General features: G+C 41.1%; 1 protein-coding gene across 10 annotated transcripts in view; it reads left to right on the top strand.

The window, feature by feature from the left end:
• Positions 1-26,249, top strand: part of MBNL2 (muscleblind like splicing regulator 2) — a 111,663-nt gene that overhangs the window by 75,592 nt on the left and 9,822 nt on the right. For 4 of the 10 annotated variants that reach the window (XM_087756722.1, XM_087756725.1, XM_087756724.1 and 1 more), the window contains exons 3-9: positions 792-956; positions 4,032-4,232; positions 5,417-5,680; positions 12,196-12,249; positions 12,903-13,056; positions 16,362-16,397; positions 17,817-17,911. In XM_087756722.1, coding sequence (XP_087612848.1) covers positions 792-956; positions 4,032-4,232; positions 5,417-5,680; positions 12,196-12,249; positions 12,903-13,056; positions 16,362-16,397; positions 17,817-17,911 — 969 coding nt within the window. The remainder of the gene's footprint in view (positions 1-791; positions 957-4,031; positions 4,233-5,416; positions 5,681-12,195; positions 12,250-12,902; positions 13,057-16,361; positions 16,398-17,816; positions 17,912-26,249) is intronic. The other 6 variants (XM_087756727.1, XM_087756726.1, XM_087756728.1 and 3 more) reach the window with 6 other exon arrangements.

Here is a 26,249-nt window from a genome sequence, read left to right as displayed (position 1 = left end):
CCATCTGCTCCAACACAAGCCACCTCAGAGGTGATTGCCCACCCATATTTTTATTGTCTCTTACTGTCTCATAGCTGTCTAAAAATACCTGGTTTCAGGTTGATTGGGAGCTCTCTTTTTGCGGTGTACCTTCACATTTAGCTCCGTGCACTGCTTCTGAATTTAGGCTGCGAAAGTACCAGCTTGACTTCTTTTATACTTGAATGGAAATAGTTCAAAGTTGTGCTGATGTAATGAAAACAGGAGGCCAGGAGGCAGTGAACTGGAATAAGGGTGAACGTATGAGAGAACAGAAGCAGAGAGCGGCCACTTTAGATCCTTACTGCCATGAACACACAATTGTTTTTTTAATATAATGTGCTTAAAATCTGCATTTCTCTTAAAGAAGGTTTGAATTTGTTGTTCATAATGTAATGTCATTTATAAAAACATTTATGTTATGGTAACACCAGATACTCTAGCCAAGATACCATGAGAGACAGTTCAGGCAGTCTGTATAATACTCAGAGTATTAATTGTGTAGCAGTGATCTGTACGTTACAATGAAAATGCCGTCACCTATTTTCAAAGCCTTTCTCTTTTTTTCATGGCTAATAACCTTAATGATCAGTCAGAGGTAGCGGGCTGAGGCAGAGCTCAAGGCCGTCAGCTCCTCCCAGCCTGCTACATAGTTCCCAGGAAACACCCTGTATTTCATCAGTTCTTGCTTAGTTTATGGTGTAATATTTTGCTCGAAGGCATTAGACGGTCATCAAAAGCAGCAGACCAATTAGTGTGACTTCTTTTTCCAGGGTCGTTGTACAAGGGAGAACTGCAAGTACCTTCATCCACCAACACATTTAAAAACTCAGCTGGAAATCAATGGCAGAAACAACTTAATCCAACAAAAAACTGCAGCAGCAATGCTTGCCCAGCAAATGCAGTTCATGTTTCCAGGGACACCACTACAGCCAGTGGTAAGTATATTTCTCTGATGGTGTTATTGGTAAGTAAAGTTGAAGCAGAAGACTATATTGACATGCAAAAGTTCTCTAAACTAGTGTCAATAAAAATAGTCCCCATCTGTTGACTTAAGGAACTGCTGAGATGCTAGAGATACGTTCATTTATATTTGCATTTGAAGATACAATGGAGTGTTGCTGTAGATTTGATATATTTTTTTATCCCAGACTCATTTGCTTTTTTTTTTTTCTTTCTTTTTCGTTTTTTTCCCTTCATTCAGTTCATGCCAGGTTTAGTCTAAATTTGCAAGATTTTTACCTATAATCCTTTTGGAGGTGAAAATTTGTAGTATTATAATAATAACAACAACAACTAGTAAGCTATTTGAATAGGAATGCAGAATTCCCCTCTTAAGAGTCTATGGGTTTGAGTGGCTTTAAGCAGTGTTTAATCCCAGTACCAGGAACAAAGGTTAATGTCATTCTGGGTAGCATTTTCTTACTCTATTGAAATCTGAAGTGTCCTAGAATAAGACAGAGAACTGCTGGAGCATGCACTTTACAAACTCAGCGTTTTATCTTAAGGTAATGCGTATGGTGCCTGGGACACTGCAAATCCAGAAGGTAACATAAAACTAGAGTCTTGCAGGCATGAGCAGCGTCTTTGGATATACAGAAAAATTGTCAATTGCTCTGGGCTGCCTTTGCAGTTGAGCTCCTCATTGTACCAGACTTCCAGAGCATGGTTAGGCAAGTAATCTGAATTAAACTTTTCACACATGGCTGCTAATGATGTTTTCTCAATCTGAATGCCTGGTATAAGGCACTCACTGGGGTGGGATTTCTTTCTCTAACTTGAGGCATCTGGAGTGTTGGCATCAACTTCTGCATTGGGCTTCCAAGGTCCATTCATAGTTTGTCAAAAGACGATGGCACTTCTAATTACTATTCACTTGGCTTATTTCAGACTTCTGCATTCGGATTAGATTATTTGTTTTTTTAAGTGCCGTTGTCTTTTTACGGGCTATCACAGGAGCCAAGCGTAAGCATCTCAGAGGAAGAGATCTGTATTTGGTCACAGGAAGCTCACCCCAGATGCCTTTTTCAAATGTGTTCTTACACTTGAAACATCTGCTGTAAGGTGGGAGACGTGAACAAAAATTGCATGTCAGGAGTCCCTGAATGTCTGGTAGATGTTCATCAAAATGTATCTTGGTATATTGGCATAATGCGTTTTAATATTTCCTGTTTCTTTACTGCTTGAGTTTTCACCAGAAAAAGTTTTGATGAAGTAATAGATTCCACCTCTTAGTATTATGAGAAAAATTGAAGTGGCAAAATCGTACTTTCTTCTACTCACCCATTTCATCATTTGAACTTCACAATTTCATTGACGTAATGCCTTCTGTACTGATTGCTGTGATAAAAGTGCCAGGTTTTATTTTTCTCTCTCACATAAATTACCAGATTAAGATGACTCAGCCTTGACCAAATGGATAAAAAGTGAAAGAAAATTCCATAGAAGTCATTTGACATGTGGATTTATTCTTAAAATTATATCTGATACAAAGCTGTTATTTATATTTTACATAACACGTATTGTCCTCAATATAGTTGAACCGTTGTTTCGTATGAATGTTCATTATTATGCTCTAAAGAATTTAGCTCATACTTGACATATAAACTGGGGTGTTTGATATCAGGCAGTTTTGATCTATGATAAAAACAGAGCATTATTCACTTTTAACTCTCTAGGGCAGGTAGATGCCATTTCCGTACAGCTGGGTATCCTGGCTAATCTGCTGCTCAAAGCATCTTCTTGGTACTAACTCACATTCATTTATAATTTAGTAATTGGTTCCAAAGAAAAAAAAAAACAAAACAAAACAAAACCAAAACAGAAATAAACCTTCTAGCTCCTATGCTTTCTCTTGTGTATTTTCTACATACTGTGTGTGGCTGCCTTCCCTTCTCCAACAGAGGCCGTGCAGGCCACCTTGATGAGAAAGACACTCCTCCTTCGTTAAGTGTTTTTAAGTCTTTCCTTAGTGTTCTGCTGTTACGTGGTTCATTTCTAGCTGCCGGCTTATTTGGGAACTTGATTTCTGACAAAGCGAATCTGAGATGTGTCCTGTTTTTCTGCATAGTTTTTCCTCATTTATAATTATAGCTTCACTCTCTGGGGTAAATGTCAGCTCTGCAGAAGTAAAGCACTTTCCAGGTCTGACCGTGGTCTGACCGTGGTGATGTTCTGCCTCCACCCCCCATGGAGCTGGTGGTAACAAGCCCACCATTCTGCCTTGGCAGGCCTGTGTTTCAGCATCACACAAGTGCTCTTTCTTCTGGTCATGACTTCTCTGACTTGCCGTAGGAAGGCATGAAACAGATTTTTAGACCCCTATCATTCCTTCCAATCAAATTTTTTTCCTAAGATGAACTCTAGCTAAGCCTGAATAATCCCTTTCTAAATATTGTGTCCAACTGAGATTATAATATTTATTCTGCTTGCCACTGGTGACAGCCGAGCACACAAGCATTCGCAAAGGTGAGGTTTTTTGATGCGTGAGCCATAGTAACATATAATTGCAGGAGGTGGCAAAATACAGCATGCAAACAGATGGAAGTTACATGCCAAAGAGCTCATTATATATACTCTTATTAGAAATATGGCTTTAATATAATTAATAACGCTTCACCTATGAAATCTGGTACTTTGAAAAATAGCCTGTTTTCCCAAGGAAAACAGGTATTGAGAAAAAGCAATAAAGTCTATGTTATTTCTACTTCTAGATGTGTAAATAAGCCTGCAATGTAAGCTGGACCTCCATAGAGATTCAGGTTCAAAGTACGACTTCCTTTGCATTGGCAGCCTCTTTTCCAATAATAGAGCTACAAAGGCGGTTCTTCGTATGCCGCTGGAATGTGTTACGTGATTAAAAGAAGAGAGTATGCCATGTGTTTTGCCAGCTGTTTGAAATTTTTTCATTAAGAAAATGAATCAGCGCCAGAAAGCACGCGCAAAAGACAACTAGTAAGCTCTCGATTAAGGGGTTGTTTTTCTTCATCTTGGTCTGTGTTTTCCTTTTGCAGCCCACGTTTCCAGTGGGTCCCACAATAGGAACGAACACAGCTATTAGCTTTGCTCCTTACCTAACGCCGGTAACACCGGGAGTTGGCTTAGTCCCGACTGAGATCCTGCCCACGCCGCCAGTCATTGTTCCTGGAAGTCCACCGGTTTCAGTCCCCAGTTCAACTGCTACCCAGAAACTCCTCAGGACTGATAAACTGGAGGTACTGTAGACACCGCCGTGACTAGAAATACAATCCTCTGTTGGGCTGTGTGAAAGATCCTGGGGGGAAAAACTCTATTGTTTTAGAAAGGATGCTTAAATTTAGTTGATACAAATAAAGACCTTGTAACCAGGCAGGATTTCTACACTTGCAGCCAGTGGTAATTAAACACTGTTACTTTTAAGGTAGTGTGTTCGCTCAAATTTAATGTACAGACATCAACATGAATTTTCATCTTTCATAAAGTTCATCTCCTCCAAAATACCTCAAGCGTACATGCCTGTGAAGGTATGCCTTGATGAAATGTCTAACAAGCACATTTTTATTCCAGTATTAATTCTGTCCCACTTTTTATGCATTGATATTAGGGGAATTTTATAGCCTTATGGATCGATGTTAGGGGAATGGTACAGCCCTTCAGCCTTGAGCTACAGATGGAGATGTCGAATGTTACAAGCCCTGCAGCAGGCTGAAGGGGCAAGCCCCCAGCTATGTGCAGAGCCTCCCTGGTGTTGATGGCTCTCCACATGGCTGGGCTCGGTGGAGTCTGTGATCCAAGTATACGAGAAGGCCAAATGGCTCTTGCAGAAATGAATGTCCTTTCCCAAAAGCCTAAGCACTAATGTCTGGAGCACGTTTCTTCTTAGGAAAATCAGCATGTTCATTCTGCCCATTTTTGAAAATTGTTTTTAAGGAGGCTCTCCATTTTGTTTGTAGACTCCATAAAAAATACAGTGCACCTGATGCATATCTTCCCCAGGTCTCAGCAAGAGGAACTCCTGCCCTACCAGTGGAGCTGCAAGAATATAAAGTGTAGTCAGAAAGGGACTGAATATTTTGTGATTCCCAGCTAGTTTTGCAGGGGCAGTTACTTCAGTAAATATCCTTCCTAGGTGTTTTCTAGACAGGGAAAAGGAAAGGCATTTGGGAATGCTTCTGTTGCCTGTCAAGTTCATTTAGCCACCATACTGCAGAGCTACCTGAGGAGCCAAGCACGTAAGGGTAAAATAGATGCGTTTCCCTCCCCCAGAGAGAAGTTGAAGGGTTTATTAAACTGAATTCTCTGAAAAACTTGAACTAACCAGGGAAGGGGGCAGGTTTGTCTTTTGGGGGTGTGGGGGTCTCCTTGCCCTTTTGCGTTGGGCCGAGCTCTTCCCCTGCAACGCGTGTTGTTTTGCACGTAGGTGTGCAGGGAGTTCCAGCGGGGAAACTGTGCGCGTGGAGAGACTGATTGCCGCTTTGCGCATCCAGCAGACAGCACAATGATTGACACAAACGACAACACCGTAACCGTGTGTATGGATTACATAAAAGGTCGTTGCATGAGGGAGAAATGCAAGTATTTTCACCCTCCTGCACATTTGCAGGCCAAAATCAAAGCGGCGCAACACCAAGCCAACCAGGCTGCGGTGGCAGCCCAGGCAGCTGCGGCAGCTGCGACTGTGATGGTAAGTGCTGGCATATATGGCTGCCTTTTTTTGACAGAAGCTCTTTGATGCCTATTTTGCTTCGATTTAATGCTGTTTGCTTATACTTTCTTTTCTCTTTTGCCTCTTTTTTTTCCTTTTTTTTTTTTTTTTGGTAAAAGATAAGAATTTATAAAATTATTACTATTGCTTGATGGGAGGAAGCACTTTTTTTCTTTATGCCCTTATTTTAATGCTGTATTTCTATCCAAGACAGTGAAGCAAATGACGCTCTATACCACTTCTGTTCTCTGCCTTGATTATATGTTAAATTTGCCCCTAGTATTTCCAAGCAGAAATAAAACTGACAAGCTTCAATGTCCCCTGGAAACTAGGGGCACATACACTGTTTTAGCTCTTTGATGACAGATATACATGTGGAAATTTGGAAGAAAAGGAAGAAAAGCAAAGAGAGAGCTTTTGCCTCAGAGATCGGTAGTTGAAAAGAAACCTGTATTAGGATTCAACTTGCCCCACCTTAGATGTCAGGCAGTTAGATAACGGAGCCTAGCGTAGCCACCTTGGTCTCACTTTATAGGTAGTGGAGAAAAAACAGCACATTCATCTGATCTACCACTAGTGCCTGTCTGAGGATGAAAAAGAACTCCCCTCTGTAGATAGACATCTATCCCCGCTGACTAAAAAGTGATGACTATATCTTTTTGAACTTTGGTTAGATGAATCTCACATCTAGAGAGTTCTCTTGCCTCTCCCACTGTCATGGGCAAGTTACTTGAATCTCTCTATGATACAATTTTTCTATTAGAAAAACAGGGTTTAAAAGTAGTAAAAAATGGGAATCATTAGGAAAAAGCATAGTAACTATAGTCAGAAGAAAATAGATTGAGGGCTTTCTATTTTCAGATATTTTAAGCTCTTACTGAAAATTGTTCAGACAAGTCAGCCCATCCATTTACCAGTATTGGATATCTCTTACGGTTGCTACCAGGAGAGTTGATAAATTTAAGTAGAGTGGTATTGATAAAGTTAAATAAATCAAGCATGCAGGATCTGACTTGGGAGACAAAATTGCTGGCAGCAAATCAAAGAATCATTGTCCTCATTGCTGGCAGTGGACGAATAATTAAGCAGATGTGGTTTGTGGACTTGTGGGCAGTGCATACAATAGTTATAGACAATACAGTTATTCTCTGGGTAAAAAGCCTACCAGAAACACAATACAGTACAGTATATAACTACCCCAAGCTATTGTATTTAGCAAATTAGCAAAGACCAGACTTTTTGAGGGACAAAGGGTAAGTTATGCAAGAAAGTAAACCTCCAAACAGAACATTTCTTTTTAATACTCTTTCTCTTGTAGTATCCCCAGTCTCTGTTTCAGATGAGGTGATTTTTAGTTAAACTTTCCTGTGCTTGCAGAACTTGAATACCATCTGGAAATTAAAGCAAGGGAGATTGTTTTTTTTTATTCTAATTAGCTTCTACTGTGCAATATTTATTGTCCATTTAGAGAATGTAATATTTCTAGGCAATATACTAAAGAAGAAAGGAGAAAGATGAGGTTCATGTTTTAGTGCTTCAGTAACGGTTGGATATATATCCTGTGATTTTAAATAAGCTGTAATTGGAATTGCATTAGCCTCAAAGCAAGACGAAGCATCTTTGGAAACACAGAATTGAAATGTTAGCATTCTAATGTCACAGGAGAAGGCGGCAGGGACCTGTAATTCAGGGTAACTTTTTGCAGAAAACTATGTACAAAATATTTTAATGGCATATTTAGACTACTAAACGGAAAAGAATCTTTACAATCCAGCTATTTTTTGTTTAATATAGATTTGAAACAATCAGACAGAGTGAATGAAAAATCACCGGAATGGCAATAACAACAAAAAAGTACTAGAAAAGACACGTGCCTGCAAGGCCACTCAAGAAACGACCAAGAATACTCAGTTGGCTCTAGAGAGCAAAAGTGAGGCAGAAATATGAATTCTTACCTGTAGGGTTCACTTGCAGGTTGCTCCCAGGTTGAAATTGTGTAGAAGAGGTTTTCCTTCCTGGCTGGGGAGCTGGCTGCGTTGCTCGGGTCCAGAGGGTGCTCATATAGGTGAGCATTGTGGATAAAGTTAGAGCACTGTAGGCAAAGCTTGTAAGACCATTGAAGGTCAATGAATTCTGCAGCCTGGGACCTAGCAGAAAATGCCCTGTCTGTATTTCTGTACATAGAAGTTTAGGAATTTTTACTCGGCTATCTTAGGTGACCCAGTCATTTGAAGTAAAAAGGAAGGGGAAAGACACTGTGAAAGTGGCTGTAGACTATGTACAGCTTAAATGTGAAGTACATTAGAAGGCAGTGTCATCTATCATTGTACTCGGGGAGCTCCAAATATTCATGTGGTGCATCAGAGAGTATAAAAAGTCATTGAAGAATGTATCAGCCTAGATTAAAATGTGAATTCATCGTTGGTGTTGGAAAGGACCTCTGGAGATCGTCTAGTCCAATCCCCCTGCAGGATTTGGATCCCCCCAACATGCCTTGTTGGCTTTTGAAAGTTTCTGAGGGTGGAGACTCCACAACTTTTCTTGACAACCTGCTCCATGGTTAAATAATGCTTACAACACAAACCCAAAAACTTATATTTAAATGGAATTTTTCATATTTGAATTTGTTCCCATTGCATCCTGTCCTGTCACAGGGCACCGCTGAGAGGAGTCTGGTTCCACCTGTAGTTCCCCATCAGGTATTTATATACATTGATGAGATCCCCCTGCATCTTCCCTTCTCTAGGCTGAACAGTCCCAGCTCTCAAAGCCTTTCCTCATATGAGAGGTGCTCCAGTCCCTTAATCATCTTTGGGGCCCTTTATGGGACTGTTTTCTAGTATGTCCATGTCTTTCTTGTACTGGGGCATCCAGACCTGGACATAGTGCTCCACATGCGGCCTCACCAGTGCTGAGTAGAGGGGAAGGATCACCTCTCTCGACCTGCTGGTGATGCTCTTCCTAATGCAGCCCAGGACACTGTCGACTGCCTTTGCTGTGAGGGCGCGTTGCTGGCTCACGTTCAACTTTGTCCACCAGGACCTTGAGGGCCTTTTCTGCCAAGCCGATTTCAGCTGGGTGGCCCCCAGCATGTACTGGTGCCTGGGGTTGTTCCTCCCCAGATGCAGGGCTTGGTAGTTTCCTTTGTTGGACTTAATGATGTTCCTCTGTGCCCATTTCTTCAGCCTTTCCACATCCTTCTGAGTCGCAGCACATCTATCTTGTGTGTAAACCACTCCTCCGAGTTTTACACCACTTGTGACTGGCCTCCAGCCGAACTTTGTGTTGCTGATCACAACCCTTGAGCCTGGTAGTTGAGCCAATTTACAATCCACCTCACTGTTTCCCATTTAGCCTATACTAAATATATTTGTCTATGAGGATGAAATGGGAGACAGTGTTGAAAACCTTTCTGAAGTCAAGAGAAACAACATCTGTTGCTCTCCCCTCACTCACCAAGCCAGTCTCATTGTAGAAGGCTGTCAGGTTGGTTAAGCACAATTTCCTCTTCATAAATCTATGCTGATGACTCCCCATCACCTTCTTGGCTTTCATGTGTTTGGAGATCTTTTTCAGGAGGATTTGCTCCATCGCTTTCCCAGGGACTGAGGTGAGGTTGACCAGCTTGTCATTCCTCAGACCTTCCGTCCTGCCCTTTTTGAAGATAGGAGTGTCATTTACTTTCTTACAGTCTTTGGGAACTTCCCCCAATGGCAGTGACCTTTCAAAGATAATTAAGAGTGGCCTTGCAGTGACATTGGCCAGCTCCCTCAGCACCCGTCAGTGCATCCTGTCAGCTCCTATGGGTTTGTGTAAATCCAGTTTTTTGAAATGTTCCCTAGCCTGATCTCCTCCTCCGAGGGTAAATCTTCCTCACTTCAGATTTTCCCACTGGTCTCCCACTGGCCTGAAGGCCAATCTTACCAGTAAAGACTGAGGTGGAGAAGACGTTCAGTACCTCAGCCTTTTCCATGTCCTGTGCCACCAGGTCGCCTGCCCCATTCAGCAGCAGGCCCACATTTTCGCTAGTCTTCCTTTTGTTGATGATATACTTGGAGAAGCCCTTCTTGTTGTCCATCACATCCCTTGCCAGATTCAATTCCAGGTGGTCTGTGGCTCTCCTAGCCCACCCCTGTATGCTCAGGCTGTGTCCTTATTCCTCCTGGGGCATCCATCCCTGCTTCCACCTCTTGTGTGCTTCCCTTCTTGCATTTGAGTTTAGTCAGGAGCTTCTTGCACATCCATGCAGGCCTCCACTGTGTGGATCTTGCTCGTGTTCCAGGAGATATTATAGCATACCAATGTGACATATGGCAGACAAATACTATGCCTCAGTATGCTTGATCATTTTTATTATTATCTTTATTTCCTTTCCATAGCCTTTTCCTCTCCAGTCAGTAGCTATTGATTTATTTGCTTGTTAGTTATGTAGGAGATCAGATGTTGAGCAGGAGATTACCTGATGGAACAGAAAGAGGCAAAGGAGGTTTTACTGTCAGGACAAAATGAAAGAAAAGGTGAAGGTGGGAGAGAAAAATGGACAGTCGATCTGAAAGCCTGCAAAGAAGGGGAGACTACATGGAAACAAGGTTGATGAGTAGGTCTAAAAACAGATCAAGTTAAAGCCTTCAAGTTGGGAAAACTGTGAGACTGAACTTGCTGTGGAAGGTGAGGGGAAAGCCAGCAAAAAGGTTCAAAATAGGGAGGTGAGGTTAAGAAGAGCATGGAGAAGTGGAGAAAGGCAATTGTAAACATAGAGATAATAAGTTAACGAGTGAGATCAGATAAGATCTGCATTTGGATAATAAAGGTAATTAACTGAAATGCTTTACTCTTAATGATGTTGATTTGAATTTGTGGCCTTCATCATCACATAATGCTGAGTTCAGTTGTAATGCTTCGCTTCTGTGTAGACTTCCATCCGTGGTGGATGCAGAGTGGATCTGAGGCTGTGCCCCATGCAGACGGAGTGATTTCCCCTGTGGGGATGCCCATGGGGGGTACCACATGTCAGCTGCACAGCACCCTGCTTAGATGCAAGAATGCTCTCCAGAGCCTCACTTTGCACCAGGTGTTTCTTGTTCTGTCTGAGTCTTGGACCCAGACAGATAAGCAGATCCTGTAGATCAGGAAATGTGCTGAAGGAGAGATGGGGAGGGCATTGGGAAGCCTCGTGCAGCGTGGTTGCACAAAGTCAGGAACAAAGAATAGGCAAAGCTAGGGCTATCCTGCAAAATACCCCGTTGGCACTAGCTAATCTTGTGACCGCAAGAAGTTTGTAGGCATTTTGTGCCTTGTCCTCTTTTTTTTTCCACTTTTCTTCCCTATTTCCACATACTGGTGTCAAGATAGGCATAATCTGCATATCCTAAAAAGAGCTAAATATCAGTCTGTGTTTAAAAAACAAAAGTAAAAATTCTGATTTCTAAGTGAATCTTCCTTTTCTTTCTAAAGGTTTGTAAGAATTATTAACACTGTAAAACTTAAAAGTAATATGAGAAGATTTTTTACAGAATGCCATCATATCAGCCATAAGTTTGATCTTATTATGGAAGTATACATAAATGTATATGCCTATGTACTATGCCTAAATATTTTCTTTTAAAAAAATTAATAATGCTGGACTAGTGTCATAACTCATATGTTAATGTTCGCTTATGAACTGGGAGCAGTATTTTTACTCCCTGCTCCTGAAGCTAGTACTGGAGGTTTTAGCAAAATTTAGAAAATATGTTTTAAATGCTGCAAGGCTTTTTTCCCTCTCATTGTAATGTGGTAAGTTACAAGGAAAAAAAAAATCTACAAAAATGACCCAGCTGTAGGGGAAAAAAAAAAAGGAATTAATGATAAGTTAGTGTAACTAGACATATTACTTATTCTGCTTTGTATTGGAAAAGGAGAACCTCTCTCATTTGGAACCCCAAATCTATTGAATGATGCACTTCTCTTAATTAAAAGACCCTCACCTTGCAAGCACTGATATTAATAGCATTTGTAGTGCATTACAACTTTCACTAGTGCTTTGTATTTGAAAATGTAGCCTTCCAAATTGATTTTTCCGCTTCAAAATGTGACTTAACTAACTTATCAGGAATTCTTGTAGGCGTATCCTTACAACATCCTGCATCTCTGTGAAGTGTTTATATGATGCTTAATAGTGTCTGCAAGCTGCTGTTTTACTCAACTTTCCTGAATTTCAAACATCTATATTTTACTCTCTTATATGCTTTTAACTAAGGTATAGTAGATGCATTTTTGCTTCAGTACTAATTCGAAATGTAATATTCATTTCTTTAGAAGACATTTTTGTTGTTGTGCATGCCTAGTGTTTTGTATGTTGTATATTGCATTCAGAATATTTTTTTCCTTCTCACCTATCCACAAATGCAATGCCGTTCCCATGATGCACCTCTGCTTGCTGTTTACCTGTATGTTAATTCGCTTGAATCCCATTGGCCCACTGCCATCATGTGCTCGCTGCCTGTTATTAAAAGACTCAGTCGACTGCCAAAGCAATGAAGCGACCTCTCGAAGCAACTGTAGACCTGGTACTTTGACCTTTCACCTTTTGCTTTGCATGTAGCTTTTTTTTTTTTTTTTTTTTTCCAGAGAAGCAACTAATGAAATATGTATCGCTTTACTTTTGAACATCAACTGGAAATGATTTCACATACTCGTTAATTTACCGGAAACTCTATTTATCCATCTCATTCTCATACGTAATAAACGCAGACGATTTAGTTTGGTTCCTAACATGGTTTCATTTTTTTAAATATCCTCTCATGAAAAGTCAAATTGAGATAAAACTGCTTCTGTAATTGAAAACGCTTAACGTAATCCATTAATCTATATAATAATAGGAAACGATATTTACATTAAAAAAAGAAAATACTTGGCAATGAAACACAAGTGGTTTTTTCTCCCTGTAATATTTGAAAACCTATTTAAAGGCAATGCCATTTTCGTTGCTTTAAAGGCCTTTCTTTTCAGTAGTTGTGCTGCTACAGTTTTAGGTTAATAGTACCATGCTTTTGCTATCAATAACAAAATTTCACTCATTTTACATTGCTGTGCTTTGAGTTAATATGCATGGCGAGGCATCTTTAGCCGCTTTAAAAAATAATAAGTTTTTGTATTTATGTGTCTGTTACAGACAACGTCTTGAAAATGACACCATTTTAACTAACTTCCTTATTTACAGGCCTTTCCTCCTGGTGTTCTTCACCCTTTACCAAAGAGACAAGCACTTGAAAAAAGCAATGGTGCCAGTGCTGTTTTCAATCCCAGTGTCTTGCACTATCAACAGGCTCTTGCCAATGCTCAGTTGCAGCAACACGCAGCGTTTATCCCGACAGGTATGTTGTACCCACGTTGAACCAATCTTCTGTTGTTCCTTAGGTAGGCTCTGTCTCAGGCAGTTGCACTTAGCAGAAGGTTTTGTTATGCTCCCTGCCCTACTTGAGGTGAAGTCTGCACAGATATTTACATGTTATTTTAATTCCTCCTGCAAAGTGCGAGAATTGAAGCAGAAATTCCAACATGCCGTTAGGCTGCTTTTTACATTCATAGCCTCGTTCATCGTTGTCCAGAGTTTGCCCCTTTTTTCCTGCCTTAAATTGGCTGTATTTTGACTTTTATCTGCCAGCACTCTCCTAGGAGACGAGGGGGCAAAGTTCCGCTAACAAAAATGCTGGGAAAAGCATCGCTCTTCCGAGACGCCATGGGAAGTGTGCTGTGGCCGAGGCGCATCCTCCTGCTCCCTCGGGTGCCGTTTTGCAGCCGTGGGGAGAGAAGGGGAGCACCAGCCGTACCCTTCCAGTCGATACCTGCACGAAAGAATTGGCAAAACACATTGCTCCCCGCAGCTGCACTAAAAGGCTTTGGGGCATCAGATGCGTTTTCGTGGTTTTCATTTTGGAACGCCACCAGAACTTTTCCTGGCATTTGCGGCTGATGGCTGGGGTTATAATTCTTCATAAGGGTGATCTGAAGATGAGTGAATGTAATTTGCATTTCAGTGCTCGGAACTCTGTAAAAATCAGAGCATTCAGAGCTGGCTTGAACTGCACCGTGACTGGTGGCAGGGCTTCTCTTTAACACCGCGAAAGAAAGAATGTGCTAGGTATTCATGTAAACAATAGCCACACAACCCTCTAAATTATGCCAGTCACCCCTCCCTCCAAACTTCCCAAAGGTAGATCCTGCTTAATGAATTCTGTGATTTCATTTGTAATAACAAATTACATATTTTTGTATCAGAATGTTATCGAGTGTGAACTTCCAGAATCATTTAAAACTATGTGTTTGCAAATGTGCTTGACATTTCAGCGATATAATTTTAGTTTATAGAAATAATGTCGGTTAAACAAGGAGTGAAACGCAACACACGATGATTTCCCGATCTATCAGCATTCGCATATGTTTTTAAAGATAAAAACAAACACAGATGGCTTTGACTTCATGGAATTTTGCTATAAGGCCTGAGTAACAACCTTGAAGCCTGCCCCTGTATTTATAATAGTAAGTTAAAGCATGCCGTATTTTTAGCACATTGGTGCACCAGAATATCTCTGGCAGAAAACATACTGACATTTATGGGAGTGTTTGAAAAAAACAAATAAATTGTGAGACTGCCTATTTGGACATGAATGGAAGACTGCCCTGCGCTTACAAATGTACAGAAGTTTCCACAAATTTTTTTTACATTGTAACCCTGAGAATTTGCAGTATGATATGCATTATTCCTTCTCTTAAGCACTCCCTTTCAGGGCTTATTGCTATTATTTGCAATTGCCAAGGATTTAAAATTAACTATGGAAAATACAGTAGTTTAAACCTTTTTCAGTGAAATAGCATTTGAATATTTTCCAGACTTTTGGAGTGCTCATGCTTCCTTAAGTAGCTCATTCTTTGTGCTTTTTATTGTCCATCCCTCTTTCCAACTAATGGTTGTAATTATAGTTTTATCTTACAAATTTCTGATGGTAGGAAGGGTGGATCTTAGAACCAAACCTTAAGGGCCAGGTTGTTGGCAAGCCCCAAAGCAAGTGCATGAAAAAAGAAGGAGCAGAGGGATAGCATAGCAGATGGAGCCCAGGCCCAGGGTGGAAAAGCTTTCTCCCTCTGCTGAACCTCCTGCTCTTTGAGCACACCATCAGCACCTAGAAAGGATCTTAGAGAGAGGAGCGGGATATGGGGGGAGGTTAGGAAAGGGGAAACCCCTCTATAGGAGTGAGCATCATGAGCTTTTCATTAAAGATGCTACGCCTGATATTCCCACGGTTCCTGGGAAGGTTGGATTTGGTGGGTGTAAGGACTGTCATGCCACCCAGGTCTAAGGAGCAATGCATGACATTATCTGTTGGATTTTAAATGATGATGTGATATTTTCTGAACTGGTATAATTTTCAAATGTGTTCCTTGTGTGTGTTAAGTTAAATTTTAAGACAAGTTTTGCTGCTGGAATATATATAAAACTTAATTGTTTTATATAACTTCTCTGCTTTCTTAACCACTTGCTCCCCTAATAAAAAGTGTGGGGCTTGACTTAGCATGGCTTACCTCCAAAGTTCTGCACTTTGTTTGTTTTACATCAGTTTGATTGCTTTGTCACCTTCTCCTTATTGTTTGGTGAATGATCTTGAAAACAACAGATCTTTTCTCTCTTCCCATTGCTGTTTGTTAGTGTTCCTATAGCCTCCAGAGGAGGAACTTTGTGTATTCTCCGGGGACTGTTCTTGGGTAAGGTCATTCATAGTTACACTGCTACTTCGATGGTCCGATAAGGGGCTGCTGTAGTAGTTAAGCAGGAATACAGGAGGCATATTTGACTTTGTAGCAAATACGCGTGTACCTGGGACGAGTCTCCTTACCTGCTCACCTGCACCAGCTTGCTATATGCACTTTACCGAAAATATGCTATTCTTTTTTTTTCTCATTTGGTCTTCCTGGGAAGGTTAAAAGTGGACTAGGCACCAAACCTAAACTGCATGGCAGGTGAGCAGTCCTTCCACAGCATCCTTGAGGTGCACTGGGAGCCTTTTGCTGGAACATTACACGCTTTGAGGTGTTTAGCTTGGGGAATTGTCACAGGAGCGTTTTCTTTGGTCAGAAGCACCTCTCCACCTCAGGTGTTGTGTTAAGAAAACCAGTACATTAAATTTGGCAAAGCCCCCGCAGAACAGTATCGCCTAATTCCATTTAAACTTCTTTCTCTGCTGCACATCAAAAAGTTGGTGAATGTTGATCTGCGCAACATTGAGCTGTCTGAATTATGCAGTGAGTTCTGAAATTCCCAGATAATGTGATATTTAACCAAAGATGTATGGTATTTAACCAAAGATGTTTCTATAAACAAAAACCTGTTGCTGCAAAAGTACTAACTGAAAGGATAAAAGTACTAAATAAAAAAATTTATGAAGTATCTTGTATATACACAGAAGTGTGCCAGAAGTCACACAGTGGACTCAGGTAGGAGTTTAGTGAGATCGTCATCACCTTTTTTGTGTTAAAGCAAAACTATGAATGACCTTACAGTTTCATTTAACTAACTTACTTCTCTGTGGTTATGCTTGAATCTCACTTTGAATGTTAACTCTAAATGGCTAACCTGTTTCTTCCCTTTATCCACTTTTTTCACCTATCATTGCATGACACGCAGGGTCAGTTTTGTGCATGACACCCGCTACCAGTATTGGTAGGTTCCAAATTTCTTTATTGATCTCTTTTTATACTGTATATGATGTATATTCACTTGTTTCAAAAATCCTAGGCAAGATTTAGACAATGACTAGAACTAAAGGTTCGCTTGTCCTTCTGGTTGACTTTGCAGAGTGTTTAGATTTGTAGATGAACGCCACAGTTTAGATGTGATATCACCTGCTATAACAACTACACTGCAAAAGCATAATACCATGAATTCCAGTCTGCTTTTCAGTTTTCAAAGTTTTATTTCTCTTTATATTTTATATTGTCTAGTACTATAAAATCATAAAATACTGGGAAAAGCCAGCAAATTTCATCAGTGTTTTAAAGTTTCATAGTGGTGTGCCTATTTCTCCTTTTTGCTGTGTGTTCGAAAGTTTTATCAGCGTTTCCCAGAAATGCCTACTTTGATTCACAGAGGTTCTGTTGAAACCCGTGATCTGAATCTCGCTCCTCCTTTAAATATATTTGCAGCTTGGAATTAATGTTTTGGGCATGCAAAATGGAAGTCCAGTGCAACAGCCTCTAAGACAGAAAAGTAATCTTCTTCTATTCTATAGCCCTACCGCAGTGATTTTTTTTTTTTTTTGTGGGACTACTCAGATAAGCAGTTAAAATATCAAGCCTTCAAAACATCAAGTTCAGAATTCTCCCATGAAGATGCTGATTAAAATTCATTCTTAAAATGAGCAAAAGCAGCAGCTCTCACAAAATCAACCTTGCTTTTTTAGATGAAACAAAGTACTATTTAAATCAGGAAAATTGTTATCATCCTTCTCCTGATTTTTGCCTCAAAGCAGATGGTAATTTAACTCTGATAAAGTCTAACAGTTATGCAGTGCTAGTAGAAAAAAATGCATAAATTGGATTATAAAGGAAGACAGTGCCTATCTGGCTTACTTCAAAATGAAGATACATGAAAATAATTCATTTTTTAATTGTGTTTAAAAATTAAGATAAACATTTATCAGTTTCCTTCCCAGTACAAACCGCTGTATTTTTTTAGTAGAATTTTATTTTGGAGTGCTTTATATTGATTCTAGGGGAAAACAAATTGCCCACATAACAATTCTCAGGTAACGGGCTATTTTGCTAAAGACCTTATTTGCACAAGTAATCCTGTTCTTAGAGATAACGCCTGCGTTTTCAATGGTCCTTGCTCTTTTTTTTCTGGGAATCGCCGATTGTGTTGACAACCTTCCTTTAATTGTACTTGTAATAAGCTATTTTCCCTTTTTTTTTATTTCTCCGCCACGCTTTCTCGCTTTGCACTGTGATTGCATGCCATCTGCCGGTTTAACCCATGACGATGGCTTGCCGCTCTTGATATTCACCATGCCAAAAATACCACTTCTCTTACCATAATGCTGCACCCTCCTGTTCATTGCTTCCATGGTTCCCCTCCTGAAAGTACCCATGATGCACAACGCTACGGCCGCCACTGTCTCTGCAGCAACAACTCCTGCAACAAGTGTTCCCTTCGCCGCAACAGCCACAGCAAATCAGGTTTGCTCCTTTTAAAGCTTTCTTTCACAAGATCCCGAACTCTAAATGAGTGCTGAGATTTTTATTTTAATTTTTTTTTTTAACAAAAAAAATTCTCCCGGAGAATTTTTTTTTTTCCTGTGTTTACCCCATCAAATTTTACTTTTATTTTTAAGTCGTTTATAGCAAGTGTTTGTGGGACAGGTTGCACTTATTTAGAGTTAACATTTGTTGCAAATAATGATGTAGCTGTGTTTTGTGTTGCGATGTTTGTACCTAATTACTGTGTAATTAACCCAGCTGGAGTTAGAATCACCGTAGTACTGGACTACTTACAAAAGTCTATTATTAACTCCTAAGTTCAAAAGGAAGATCATCACAGGTTTCAAACGGTTCAGGTGTGTTAACGTAGCCTTCTCCATGCGGTCTGTGGAAGTGACTAATTTGTAAGCATGGAAGCTCTCTAAAACCACAAGTGGGACAAGGTAGCTGAAAAAAAAAATAGAGAAAAACAAAACTGAATGTTTTCTGTGAATGACAGTGATCAAAACAGCACTTGAGATATTTATGACTATGCCTGCTTTATGTTTGAAAGGTATCTTTAACCTGGGAATTACATTTCCCTGAGGAAGGGCGTTGTTACAAAGAACCCCTAGGGTTATTGGCGGAGGCAGACTAGGAAAGATGATACTTTCTCCTTTTCTTCTGTGGTTTGTTGTGTTAATGGCAGTTTTCATTTTGGTAGGGTTTCCCCCTCCTGTAGGACCTGATTCCCAGGGAAGACGTGCCTGTTGCAGCTCTGAGTGTGTAGCTTTGACTTCTCCGTTGGGGCTGTAGAGACTCCCACCCCGATGCGCCCAGCATCTGCCAGGAGAGGGGTTTGCACAGCGGTTGGGTCACTCTGGCTTTTCTGTTGCTTTGGGCACTTCCACCTGAGAGCTCATTTCCCTCAGGTTTTGAGAGGTCAAACTGAGGAGGACGCAAGCAGATTTGCTCACCAAGCAAAAGCAAGAAGGGCTGTGTTCCCATCACTTTCCCTTGCGTTGCTCCTGGCCAGACCAACAAGCTGTTGCAGACCTAGTAGAAACGCTCGCCCGTTGATTCATTCCCCTCCACCTGCCAAGGAATTACAAAGAAATCACTGAAAATGTTCTGCTTAGTAAGCTTATACCAGCAGATTTTTTTTTTTTTTTTTACTGTTGGTCCCAAAACTATTTAAGTATTCCATGGAAAAATAGAAGTTGCCACAAGAATTTATTTATAATAATTCAGGAAAAACATACTACCTCTGAAATACTACTTTCTAAAAGAAACACAAACCAGTCCGTTTTCTCTATTTTTTTTGAAAGGCTCATTTGCCAGCATTGTGGTGTTTCTGCTTCTAGCATTTTCATCAAAAGAGCGTTGCCATTTTGTGTGTTCTTTGCTGAGAGCTAGCTTCTTTTAATGAAAAAATGCTTGGGACGAGGAGGAAGGTGCAGCAGGCAAATGGTGCATTTCACTGTCCTTCCCAGAGCAGCGTCTGCAGCAGAAAATTGTTTGCTGGTGTCCAGTGTAGTTTTGTGATCCCAAAGTGATGACAGTGGGACTTGAAGATGCCAAGGGACTATAAGAAAACAAGGCGGTTTGGGGAGGGGGTCAGCTGGGGACCCTCTCCAGCACGGGAATGCAGCCGGGGCAGCTCCACCACCTGCACTCTGGAGCACCAGAGGGGCCGACTGTGGCTGAAGTAGAATAAATACATGTGCACGTACAGAAGGACCAGTAAGCAGTCTTTTTTTTTTTTTTAGTTAATGGGAATACTTTCACGTGAGTTAACTAGTGCCACTGGGGAGACATAGGTGTGCCTTAATGCACTTTCTCATCTAGCAGGATAGCAGGCAGAGCCCCTCCTTTCCCAGTGCACATTTTGTTTGCATTGTAGGATTAGAGCATTTTAAATTTAACAGGAGTTGTAAAAAGTGTCTGTCTGTATTTATTTAGTTGCATATATTTGTGTGTGTGTGTATATGTATAGCTCCATGCTGAAATTAGAGGATAGTTGACCAGGGGGATGGGTTTCCACTTGTTTAACTTCAACCATATGGAAGTTCGGCATCCAGTTCATCTGCTTTTCTAGAAGTCTGTGTTAGGGCAAGGTAAATTGCCCTGGAGGGTCCCGCCTCTTTCTCTTGCCTGTGGAAGGAGCATAGGTGCATAACCAAAGCTCTGCACCACTGCACGTGGAGCAGATGAGTCCCACACCAGCAGCTTTTCTCGTTGGCTTCTGTAGTGTGTGCCATCGCTGTCTTTTTCTTCTCACTCCTGTCTTTGTTTTAGTCATTGCAAATCTTGAAAGGCTACTGTAAAAACTGTGTATTTGAAAGTAGGGGAAGTAGTAGTAGTTACATCTTCTTTACAAGAGGCAAGTCTCCAAGTTTGCTCTTTATTTACAACCTCCTAAGAGTTGGAGACAAAGCTACAATGCTGGGAAAGGACCCATAGTAACTCCGTGGTCCTAACTCTCAGTATTTCTTTAGCCCAAGAAACACAGAAGGAGCAGGTAATTAACGTGGGTTAAGACTTTGTTCATGGTCATAATGTCCTTTGTTTGTGTCCTCTTGGGTGGATTTAAACTCTCCTGTGTATTTCAGAAAAGGACTTTTTTATTCCCATCTGTATAAAACTTCCTTTCCTGGTCTGTGCCACACTGCTTTACATATCTGTGGGGTACGGTTTCCTCTTTCCAGTGTCTCTACCCCACTTTTTTAATCAACCTGCAGCCTTCAGCCCATCTCATTTCAGCTCCCGCAGCTTCTCCTCACAATGCCAGGCACAAAAAGAAAGTTGTAGCAGGGCTTAATAATTTTGCTCAATATCATTTGGCTTAGTATTCTGGCCTGGGGAAAGATTGCTGGACTTCCTTGGGTTAAGTGTGGTGATCCTGGTGTCCTTGAAGCACCAGTGGAAGGCAAAGTCAACATCTCAAAAGTTATGGAGTCTCAGCTGATGGCTAAAAAAACCTAACAACTCTTTTGGGTCCAGTAAATTATTTAGTATATGCTGTCAGCTTGTATTTTGAAAAAAGATGAACTATGTCTCATGTCTGCTCTATGTCCTTTCTTTCTGAAAATAACATGAGTAACAGCTCAAAATGTGCCTGCGTTGACACACATGCACAGTCGGTCACGCTTGGCTGGCAACTCTACGTGTTGTGGGTTCAATGTACGGCCCGAGGCATGTGAGAAGATTGTGTTGGGTTAAACGCTATACCATAGTGTATCCGTGCAGGGTGACACCAGTTAAGAATATATGGAAAATTGGAAGTCTCTTGCTTTTCCTGACTTATGGAAGTTAGGTTTTAAAACCAAAATAATTTTCTTGTAGTGTATTTCAGAGCGGAGGAGAATCGCTTTGGCTCAGTGCAATGAAAACAGGATGGAGCAAAAGTGCTTTAGCAAACCCTGTTTTACAAATCCTGATTAAAAACTGACTCAGTTGACACAAGAGCTGGTGGTGTTGCCATTCACTGAGTGTAGACATCTTGTGAGGGGGTGTCCCCGCTTACTCTAGCTGCCAGGCTGTGATGAGAGGGGATGGAGGGGGGACTTCAGCTTGGGATTTCCAGTGAAAGGCAGGTGAACTTCCAAAGGTACGTGAGGAGTCCGGGAGCATGACCGGTCGGAGGTGAGAGGTCCTTCCCCTTTTCCTCTTCCCCCCTTCACAACTGCTCCAGCCATTCCCACCAGAGTGGGGCTGGAAGCTGCAGCTGCTTAACCCCACTTCAGGGTTAGATCTTTAATGAACTTACCTTCAGTTGTTGTTTGGGGACGCTGACAACGTTTTCTTGGAGGATGGAACCAGCAGAGTTCCAAAAAGAGTGACATGATGGTGAGCAGCAGTGTTGGGCATGTATATCCAGGGTTTGGTTCTAGCTCCCTCTAGTGCATGCATGTAGGCAGAGGTATGTAAAACATCTTACTTAAAATATTAATACAGTAATTGTGTGTAAATATATACTTCAGAGATCTTTAACAAAGCTTTTAATTATTGCTCCTGTAGCTAGTGGACTAGCAGCACTTGAGCAAGCAAGGAAACTGTTACCTGCTCAGCTTCGCTCACAGGTAGCCATAAGATGTCACAGAGGATGATCGATCCTAACATTATTTGAGAGAGGTGTTATTCTAAATTCTGGGACTGAATTTCAATTTTTAATAATGCCAACACCTGTTTTGGGGAGCTTTAAATTTCTAAGTAGAAAGCCTTACTGTTGCTTCATTTACATATATGCATTGGTGAGTCCTACAAGGATTAAAAGGTTAGGACTCTACCCGAAGTTAAGACACCTAAGTGTTGGTGTCTGAGTATGGGTGTCTACATGCAAGCTAGAAGTTTAAGTGCCCGTTGTAGACTGTGAAGGTTATCAGCACAGTCAGATGAAGTCTGGAGGACAGTCTGGCTCACCCTTCAAAAGTCATGCAGGGCTTGGTTCAGTTGCCTAAACATGTGTCTAATGACGTTTAAGATTGTCCTAAGATAACCTTGGATGTCTAGGTTATCCAAGACATTTTGACAAGCTTGGCAGATGCAATTCAGGACCTACAGACAAATCTGCACGCTTGTGAACTGGCAGCTGGACGACAGGCAGGAGACCTTAGCCCAAATGGGACTAAAAGCCGGGTGAGCAAATGACCTGAGCCTGCAGTGGGTGATGGCATGAAGTGATCTCCAGGCTCCGTCGGTGCACTGACGAGGTTGTATCACCCCACTGACTGCAATGGGAGATTAGACGCCAGCGTTTCTGTGTCTTAATCTGTGTCCGCAGGCTCAGTGGGTGCTTCCTTAGTTCTTGGTTATTACAAGGCAATTACCAAATCCCAAATTATTTTAAAGAAAATAGTCTTGCTCACAGAACAGAACAGTACATGGCTTTATTTTCTGTAGCAATGAAAATGGGCCAAAGACTGACAGTATAAAAATAGCATTACAGAGAATGCTGCTTAAAGATGTTATTTAGTGACAACATTATTCTGCTGGTTATATGACCTTTAACCAAGAAGGAAAAATTAAAAGGTAGATGTAGTAGAAAAATTAAATACTCATAGGCCGTGTCTGAAAAGACATATAAGATCAACAGGCTGGCTCGTGCTAAGGCTTATGGTTATCAAGCACAGCTGTTTTAAATTATGCATCAGCATTCGCACTAAATTAGGTGGCAATTATGCAGATATTAATTATGAAATCATTCCGTAGCCTTCAGTTTTGTCAAAATCTGTAAAAATACAATGAAGTGAAAATAAAAATAGTTATGTTACATTCGAGTGCCACAGACAAAAGAACAATTAAAATATTTGCCCCAGAATTTAAAAAATGGTTAAGATACCGTAAAATAAAAACATGCTAAATGTTTAGTGGGGATTTGAGACACCGTGCGTGGCAGCTCCCTCGGGAGGGAGGGGAGCCAGGACGTGCAGCAGCAGAGCACCGCTCCTTGCCAAGGTGCCCGCAAAGGCAGCCGCCACTCCCAGGGGCAGATTCCCCTTAGACCGAATGTCATGCGGCACCTACTCAAGCTATTTTCTTCTTCTGCATGAAGGAGAAGTGCCAGTTACTCCTTCTTGCAGATATTCCCTGGTGTCCCCGAAAAGGGCTTCCTCTCCTGTCTAACCATGGGAAGCCTTCTGGCAGGGCAGAGGGCTGTCGTCAGCGCTGCTGAGGAGTGGCGAGGCTTTTTCTGTCTCACGTTCCCTTTCCTCCTTGTGGAAACCTGCTGAACTTGTAAATGGGGAGAAGAGTGGCAATATACTGAGAAAATGAATTGAAAAATCTGGAAGGTAGTAGGAAACGGCATTTTTTGTTGGTTAATAGCAAGCTTTTGAGAAGGAAGGTGGGAAGGGGAAACAAATGTTATTTACATCTTTAGTGCCAGTATACAACGACATTACAAATAAGAGCCTGTGCAAAATTCTTGTTAGTGATTAAGAAAAAAAAGAAAAGAGAAAGAAAGCTTTAATTGCAGTTTCTAAGGGAGTGGGGGAACAGGTAGGAAAGCAATTCTCCCGTGAATGATAAGTATCTAAAGAATTTTTGGGTTTTTTTTGACTGCAAGTTTTGGTCTAGAAATTCCATAAAGTCCCACGTTAAATACTCCTGTAGAAGATTCTGTCCTAACAACAGAAAAGGTGATTTGAATAACAAATTCCAACAAAGGAGCTAGAAGAATAGGTTCCTTTCTCAGACGCGTTATCAGAGGGGATGCAGGCAGGGAGCGAGCCCTGGGCAGAACAGTGTTGGGCATCTAGCGAGCCCATGTGTGGTGCCATGCTGCTCCACATAGAGGTACCGGCGAGCCTCGGCATCTGGGATGCAGGACTGGACATCTCACCTTGTTTCTGCGCCACGGTGGAAAAATAAACCTAGACGATCCTTGATCACGAAGAGTCATTTTTCTGGGGAAGGTATTGGAATAGCTATAGCTTGTCACGGTAGGAAAGGTAAACATAAACCGCTTCCTGCCTCTTTCATGCTAGACACCCAAGCATCACAAGCCTCAATTCAATCAAGTTATCTTGTCTGAAGACACTGAGTTACATGTAAGTAGCTGTAACTTTCAGAATTAACAGTTTGCAGAGTCAAGAAGTGAGAGTTTCCAATCTTATAGCCCACAACAAATCTCAAGCGGTGTCAAGAAAAGACCCTCTGAATTGCCTGGAAAGAGCTGACTTTACAAAACACGTGGCAAAATTTTGTTTTTGTAAACTGTAAGGCAGCAAAGAAGCAAAACCAAGAGATTACCCTGGAAAATCTAAAGGAACTCAGTTTTAAGTCTCATGCAAACTATAACCAAGTCTTTATTTTACTTTTGCTTTGGTCTCTTAAGATAGAGTGTTGTTTCTGTGTAGATGATGAGGACTTCTGGCAGGCTTGCATACAGAATTTTAGATCACACGCTCATATACAAGAAGCCAGTGGGAAGAAACGGAAAATCTCTGTTTTGGTTTTTTTTAGAAATTCCCTCCTCGCACCCCCCCACCCCTGTAGAGAAGGACTGAAACCTGACTTCCCCTGGTAGCCTGCTAGATGGCAGTGTCACATAACATGAGCAGTAAGCAAAGGCAAACACTTATCTTTTTTATATAACAAAAAACAAGACATATTTCCCCTTCCTGTTATAGACTGTTCTAGCTTTCATATCACTGCGATTAAAAACATGTATTTGTGTTTGATATGATAGCTTCCTTTTGTGCTCTTGCTTTCAATTATTCAACAAACGATACTTTGACAAGTTGAGTAAAAGTCTTTTGTGGCATATATTTATTATTTAAACATAGGAAAATTTTCCTGAGGTCAACTCATTTTGTAGCCATCTGGGGAGAAATGAGTTTGTTTCATTGTGCTTAGCATGTACACGCAGCTCATGTGAGTCTGTTTTTTTTCCATCGTAAAATTTTAACACCACAGTGCAGTGCAGAGGCCCGGACACACTTGTTTGGGATTCTGTTCGTTGAAATAATTGCATCTGGCCATCTCTAGGTGCTCCAACTATTTTCCCTTGAATTAAACGAATATCATATTTTTATCTCAGTGTATGATTTATTGCCCACCAGAAACGCCAGTCTTTGGCTTTGACTTTGCAGGAGGCTGCCCACATAACCACAGTAGAAACATCTATTTATTTATTTGTTTGTCGTACCTGTCGTGACTTTCAGCTTGAGGCAGAGATTTGTTAATTTTGACTGACTTCATTTTTGGCGCAATATTATATGCAGTGAGACACAATAGTATGTGTGTCTGTTTATGTGAGAGTATTCAGAGAAGAAGAAAATTAAGGAAGCATTAAGCAGTCAAAAGTCAGGAACATTAAGATTTCCTCAGAGAAGTTACAAGTATAGTGAGTTTTATAAAACTGACACAAGTGTTGCAAGTGTGGTGTCCGATGAGTAACCTTGATGAACATAAATTTGGTACCTTTCTCTGTTCAAGTTCTGGATGTTGCAGTGGACCATCTCTTGCTTGGAAGGGAGTCTGGACTGGAGAGCCAGGTTTTGGGAGAGGAGCGGTTTCGGCGTGGTGGTTACTGCTGGGGAACCTGCAGAAGTGCTAGCCGTGCTCTGTGTGCAGTGGCAGAGTTCACCTAAAAGGGATGCTATATGTGTAATGGCAGCCACATCTTGCATGATTTGGGCATGCATAATGTGTAAGAGGAAAATATAAAGCAGGTTTTGTTAACAGGAGAAAAAAAAAAAAAAAAAAAAAAAGCTAGGTGAGGACACCTAAGAAAATGCAGGTTTGGAGAAGTAGCACCCCTGCAAGAGGAATACGGGCACTTTCACAGGTAATGCACAGCTTGTGCTTGGCCTTTCGCTCCTCACTGCTCTCA

The sequence above is a fragment of the Nipponia nippon genome, unplaced genomic scaffold, assembly GCF_047370975.1.
Source record: "Nipponia nippon isolate SJK-2023a ecotype South Korea unplaced genomic scaffold, ASM4737097v1 scaffold_2, whole genome shotgun sequence".
Taxonomy (NCBI): Eukaryota; Metazoa; Chordata; class Aves; order Pelecaniformes; family Threskiornithidae; genus Nipponia; species Nipponia nippon.
The sequence above is the reverse complement of the archived record's forward strand: the minus strand, read 5'-3'. Positions and strand labels throughout refer to the sequence as shown.